General features: G+C 37.2%; 1 protein-coding gene across 1 annotated transcript; it reads left to right on the top strand.

Annotated features, from left to right (window-relative positions):
* Positions 1-500: 500 nt before the first annotated feature.
* Positions 501-6,166, top strand: LOC125232994. Its single transcript, XM_048138856.1, has 2 exons — positions 501-1,359; positions 5,981-6,166. Exons 1-2 carry the CDS (start codon positions 1,078-1,080, stop codon positions 6,005-6,007), a joined length of 309 nt encoding a protein of 102 aa, XP_047994813.1. The 5' UTR covers positions 501-1,077; the 3' UTR covers positions 6,008-6,166.
* Positions 6,167-6,736: the final 570 nt, after the last annotated feature.

Below are 6,736 nucleotides of genomic sequence, written 5' to 3'. Positions count from 1 at the left end.
TTTAAAAAAAAGAAAAAATGGAAATAAGCCCTTTTGAAAAGACACTCCTCATTTGTATTTTGGGTTGAATTATTTCTAGTACTCTGCAGATATTTAGATAAGATTAACCGTTAGTTGATTAATCTCTTTGACTCAAAACTTCGCGATACGTCCGAGCCTTTCTAACAAAAAGATAAAATATTCACAAATAACACCTATTTGTAGAAATCCTAAGCACGGCAAACGATTAAATTCCCTTTTTTGGGTCAAACTTGTAATACTGGCAATACTTTTGGTACACACTTTTGGTCTGCATTTTGCTAACGTGTCACGACTCTAGTATTGATTCTACTTTGATTTTACTCTTGTGTCAGAGTGACAGAATGAGATTGCAATTCGAATCATCATATCATTACAAAGATATGAATTGCGTAATTTTACACGAATTTAATCTCTCATGGCCTGACAATACGAACCAAGGCATGCGTTCTCCTGAATGGCACAGTATATAGACTTTTTGTCGATGGGTATGGCCGCCATGTTTGGTTTATGACACTTAGACGGGGATTTTGTCGTACCAAAGAGTAAATTGCAAGTTTTTTTCGGCACAACTTGGTTCCTCTACTCGTCGCAAGATGGCGTTGGCATTATTAAAATAAACAAGAATGACGTGCATTTGCGTCGGTGTAGACCCATCATGAAAACGTAGATATGATAATTTTATATTTAAAAAAAAGTTAACGTGACATAAATTTGACAAATGTCTAAAAGAAATATAGTATCTTCTGTGTAATATCTTCTTCCGTGCACGTGTGATTTATTGTTTAGTCAATTTAAATATCACTCTAAGTAAGAACTGTTAGACAAAACACTCGTAGCATAATTGTATATTTCAATATATCACAGCCATACATTTTTATATTCTTTCAGGTGATTCAGCTTACCCACAGAGGCAAACACTACTGATGGATGCACTGACTTTTGGATGCACCTGTAGGATCTCCAGAAGCTCGTTATACCGCTTTACAAGTTCGAGCCCGCAACTGTATAGAGCGGTGTTTTGGGCGACTAAAAATCAGTTGGTAGTGTTTGTCGTCAATGGAGAAACTGCACTACAAGCCAGCAGCGGCAGCTAAGATCGTTAAAACGTGTTGTGTGCTTGACAATATAGCTAACAAAGCGAATTGTGAACTGCCTCCGCTGAACCGACACGAAGAACAGGAGCAGCAGCAGGAGCAGAGATTAGCGGCGGAGTTTGACGCCCGTCAGCAGAATGCTGATATTTATTTGGCAATGGCTCCTGACAGGTGTTGGCTAAACAAAGAGCTGCAGCTGGGTCGCGCTGCTCGTCAAGCGCTTGTCCGGCAGTTAGCAAATTATGTAAGTAGTTATGGTAGGTCTATTTCAGTTTATAGTTAAGGTGAGCCAAAAAAGCTATATTTTAAGTTCACATCTTAACCATTAGTATAATTATCATTAATTTCATTACAGAACCCATTTTTTCCTAACTTTTGTGTCGTCATGGGAGTGTCGTAAATTAGGTTTCGGGGCTGCTGATTTCAAAATTAATGTTCAATTTGGAATCTGACATTTGACACAAATTCGTCATGGGTATTGCTATATTATATTAGTATAATCAAGAACCATTTAATACTGGACTGACATAGCCCATACAAAAAAGCGTACCCCTAAAAAAAGCTCAATTTTTGGTTCAAAACTAGATGGCATTGTTTTGCAACCCGGGAGTTGAAAAAAACATAATTTCACCTATATTTTTACTTGTTTTTAGGGTTCCGTAGTCAACTAGGAACCCTTATAGTTTCGCCATGTCTTTCTGTCCGTCCGTCCGTCCGTCCGCGGATAATCTTAGTAACCGTTAGCACTAGAAAGCTGAAATTTGGTACCAATATGTATATCAATCACGCCAGCAAAGTGCAAAAATAAAAATTGGAAAAAAATATTTTATTAGTTTGCCCCCCTACATGTAAAGTGGGGTTTGATATTTTTTTCATTCCAACCCTAACGTGTGATATATTGTTGGGCAGGTATTTAAAAATGAATAAGGGTTTACTAAGATCATTTTTTGATAATGTTAATATTTTCGGAAATAATCGCTCCTAAAGGAAAAAAATGTGCGTCCCCTCTAACTTTTGAACCATAAGTTTAAAAAATATGAAAAAAATCACAAAAGTAGAACTTTATAAGGACTTTCTAGGAAAATTATTTTGAACTTGATAGGTTCAGTAGTTTTTGAGAAAAATACGGAAAACTACGGAACCCTACACTGAGCGTGGCCCGACACGCTCTTGGCCGGTTTTTCCATTTAAATCCTTCCGACATCCGATATCGGATCGGATAAAAACGGACTAAGACAATACGAGTTTTGTTTTTGATGGGATACTGTATCCCATCAAAAACAAAACTTGTAAAAACACCAAGTCTTCGCAACTCAGTTTGTTCGCGCCCTTTTCATTCATTATCATTCATATCGTCCATCCCGTTCGCTCTTCCTTATGATAGGTTCAACCTCATTTTTATTTGTCGTGTCACCCGCCTTTTTGCCGACCTTCTTAAAAAATATAAGAAAATACGTCAATCTGCTAAACTAAAAGACATTCGATGTCAATGTGAAAAAATATCCGCAACGACGAATAAAGTTATAATTATTAATTAAATAAATAACGATTCGCGAGTGTACACAAGAAAGAGTGAACCAAGTAAATATTCGAAAGGGTGGCCGCCCGCTGAACTGTCGAGAAAACAACAGCAGTAAGTTCGGCACGCATCAATTACCATAATTTTATTTTTCCGTTTTATTTTATTTTATATTACAATAGTTCGTCAGGAACTACGTAATCGCTGGTCCTTCAACACAGTTCTTCTGGCGTAAAAAAGAGTTGAGATCCCTGTAATACCAAGTCGGTTAATTTATTCAGTCCCTAATACTTAAAGGACCTTCTGCCATAAATTATTACGTAGTTTACTAATAGCTATACTTTCGTATTTTGCATTTCTCATGATGCGTCGAATAGCATTCAAATGTATAAGATGAAAACTCGACTCGCCGCCGCTCGATTCCGCATATGTGGAAGCCAGGCTTTATGGAAAAAGTAGGTTTTTGTGACAACTACCAATAAGATTTTGCCAGGGAGACTAGAGATAAGGAGGAAAGTCTGTCGAAGTAGAACAGTCGCAAAAATGACCGGCTGATTCAAATTAAATTTAACCACCCTTGCGGATTTTATCGAACAGATCGAACTACAAATGAATACGAGATTATATGTAACAAAAATCTCTTCTAAATTAAGATTAAACTATGCAAATGAGTTAACATTAAGAAATAATTATCCCTGAAAAACTAACATACTAAACAGGTCGCGCAAATTAGTTAGCGAATTCACCGATACCTATAGGTAATTATAGTCAAATCTTTAAAGTTATAGGTACATATATGAGATACATGAGATTATTTTAACTTTTGTAAGTTTGTACGGATACTACTCAGTGGGCCAGTCCGACTCGCACTTGACCGGTTTCTTTATGTTGTCGATTTCTCCGTTGTTACAGGACCGATTTCATTTTTTTTTTGATTGAATGTATATATGTATACAGATTTGAGATTAGTCCTATTTTTATCAAAACCCAGTTCTGATGATGGGATCCTGGAGAAATCAAGGCAACTCCTCGAATCTTGAAGGCATACATGTGGTGATTTTTGTGTTTTTATAAGAACAGCATGCATATACGTACGGAACAGTGACATTTGGTGCAGTGGAACTGCTGATGATGGTCAGAACGGAACTCCTCAAGTCTGAAAGGCACACTCATAGTGACTTTGGTATTTTTATAAGAACAGCATGCATTTATGTTCAGAACAGTGGAACTCAGTGCAATGGAACTGATGATGATGGAAATGGATCAGAATGGAACTCCTCAAATCTGCACGGCACACTTACAATGAATTTGGTATTTATATGAGAATAGCTTTAATTTAAGTACATTCATAACAGTGACATTTGGTGCAGTGGAACTGCTGATGATGGTCATAAAGGAACTCCTCAAATCTGGACGACACACTTATAGTGACTTAATTTAGTATTATTATAAGAACAGTATGCATTTACGTTCAGAACAGTGGTCGCGTTAGAGCTCGCGGGTTCGAACCCCGGATCGCACTAATGAGGTTTTTGGAATTTATGTGCGAAATGTCATTTGATATTTGCCAGTAGCTTTTCGCTGAAGGACAGCATCGTGAGGAAACCGGGTAATCCTAATAAAGCCCTAATTACCCATCGGGTTGGAAGGTCAGATGGAAGTCGCTTTCGTTAAACTAGTGCCTACGCCAAATCTTGGGATTGATTGTCAAAGCAGACCCCAGGCTCCCAAAGACCATAACTTTAATTTATTCAGGTATACATATATTGGTTTTTGTGTTATTATAAGAACAGCATGCGTTTACGTACGGTCGACTACAAAGAGATGTATACACTTTTTCAGCTTCTTGCATCGTAATAAGGTGAGAAATGGATACATCTCTTTGTAGTCGACCGTACCGAACAGTGACATTTAGTGCAGTGGAACTGCTGATGATGATCAGAACGGAACTACTCAAATTTGAACGAGACACTTATTATGACTTTGGTTTTAGGATTCCGTACCTCAAAAAGGAAAAACGGAACCCTCATAGGATCACTCGTGCGCCTGTCTGTCCGTCTGTCACAGCCTATTTTCTCCAAAATTACTTGAGTTTGGGGTTGGTGCAGTGGAACTGCTTATGATGATCAGAACGAAACTTCTCAAAGACGACACAAAAGGATCTTTGTTTGCTAAGCATATTGAGTTTTTAACTCAAATTTTGTCAAACTCGATTTCTTATATGTAGTCGGATATTGGATTCATGACGAATTGAGGGAACTCCTTAAACCTTAACGGTAGGTATACGTTATTGATGTATTCATTTGTATTTCCATCAAATAACCAGACATTGAAAGCAGTTTTAAAAAATACACATTTCTACACAACATGGAACTTGACTGTACTTAAAATAAATTATTTAATACCATGCACGAAATAAAGCATCAGATAAATATAAGGAAAACATGGATAGAAGTTATTTTTAAATACAAATTCTATTTAATTCGTCAGGTAGAAATATATAAAGTAAATGAGTTGAACGTGACGTCACTCAATTCGATTTCATATTAGCAAAACGTTAAAATTCGTTTTGACAGTTCTTAAAGGGAAGCTGATTTGACTAGGAGGCAAGTAGCCTATTCAACATTCGTAAGTACCTTTCACCAGAACTCCAAAAGCGGCGGTTTTTTAGGGTTCCGTACCAAAAAGGTACAAAAGGAACCTTTATGGTGCCGTTCCGTCCGTCTTGTGTGTCCGTCCGTCTGTCACATAACTTAATATCTCGAGAACTACTTATATTACGGCTTTTTAACCGGAGCTACAGTCCGGTCTGGGAGAAAGCGAAAGCGCAACTTGGCATGTATTAAGTGCAAAATAGCAATAGAGTGCGATGAAAAAACATTTTCCCCCTCACTAGCTCGGAAACACGTGTTTTGTCCTTTAATACCAGCGGGTAAAAACGCATTTTATCCACTAGTGGGTAAAGTAATTTGACCTTGAATAAAGTCAAATTAACTGCTTTAAAATTGATAAATGTAGGTGAATCTAGTAATAAAGATGATTTACCACCTGTGGAACTACTGGAAGCAGTGATAAACGCATTTTTTGCGTTGTAGTTTCCTCGCTATAGTGAGGGGAAAAGTTTTGTGTTACACTCGGGTGCAAATGTATTTTACTTCTCGTGTTTTAAAACACGCAAGTTTAGAGTTCTATTCTCGAACCACTCACTTCGCTCGTGGTTCAACTATAGAATCCTTTCACTTGCTCATTTTTCAATTCCACACTCGGCGTTAAAATACAACTTTGCCCCCTAGCATAACAAATAACTGTTAATTAATGTTCATTGACTATATCACCATTATTACAGGAATGCGGAGCACCTTGCTACTACTAAAATGGAGAACCCGGACCTGTTAGCGACATGGAACTGACCAGGACCGTCGTGGGCTCCTCATGTGCCACCCCCGGATACCTTTTCTGATTGTGGTGTTTACAGTACAGTAGTGTACATATTCATGAAAAAAAAATTGTAGGTACTTTTTTTACATTTTTAAAAAACCGGCCAAGTGCGAGTCGGACTCGCGCACCGAGGGTTCCGTACAAACCTGCAAGGTTTACAAAGTTCGTTCATTACGACAATCGAGTCATAATATATATTTTGTAATGTAACTAAAAATTTAAGGTTTTCGGAATTTTTCCTTTATGTGTGCTATAAAATGTTGCTTCATGCCAAATTTCAAGATTCTAGGTCGACTGGAAGTACCCTTTAGGTTTTGATTCCCTTGCGAGTTTCAAAATATGCAGCTTAAATTGCTGTTTCTTTTGATTGCGTTGACATAGAAGTTTGATTTTGTTACAGCTTAAAGGTATTATAGACCTGAGTATTTGGTATGAATTTCAATTTAATACCTCTACGCGTTTATGAGGAAATGGGTAGTAAGGTTAAAATTATTAAAAAAAAATATATTATGTGATGTAACTAAAAATTTATGGTTTTCGTAATTTTTCCTTTATCTATGCTATAAGACGTTGCTTCGTACCAAATTTCAAGATTCTGAGTTCACGGGAAGCACCCTGTAGGTTTTGATTCCCTTGCAAGTGTCGAAAATTTGCGGCATAAACG

Source organism: Leguminivora glycinivorella, chromosome 13 (assembly GCF_023078275.1).
Source record: "Leguminivora glycinivorella isolate SPB_JAAS2020 chromosome 13, LegGlyc_1.1, whole genome shotgun sequence".
Taxonomy (NCBI): domain Eukaryota; kingdom Metazoa; phylum Arthropoda; class Insecta; order Lepidoptera; family Tortricidae; genus Leguminivora; species Leguminivora glycinivorella.
The sequence above is the reverse complement of the archived record's forward strand: the minus strand, read 5'-3'. Positions and strand labels throughout refer to the sequence as shown.

Excerpts from the sequence above, each read along its gene's own strand:
- LOC125232994 (XM_048138856.1), top strand. The coding sequence starts at position 1,078 with ATGGAGAAACTGCACTACAAGCCAGCAGCGGCAGCTAAGATCGTTAAA. Across the intron at positions 1,360-5,980 it reads TCCGGCAGTTAGCAAATTAT|GAATGCGGAGCACCTTGCTA; the intron begins GTAAGTAGTTAT and ends CCATTATTACAG.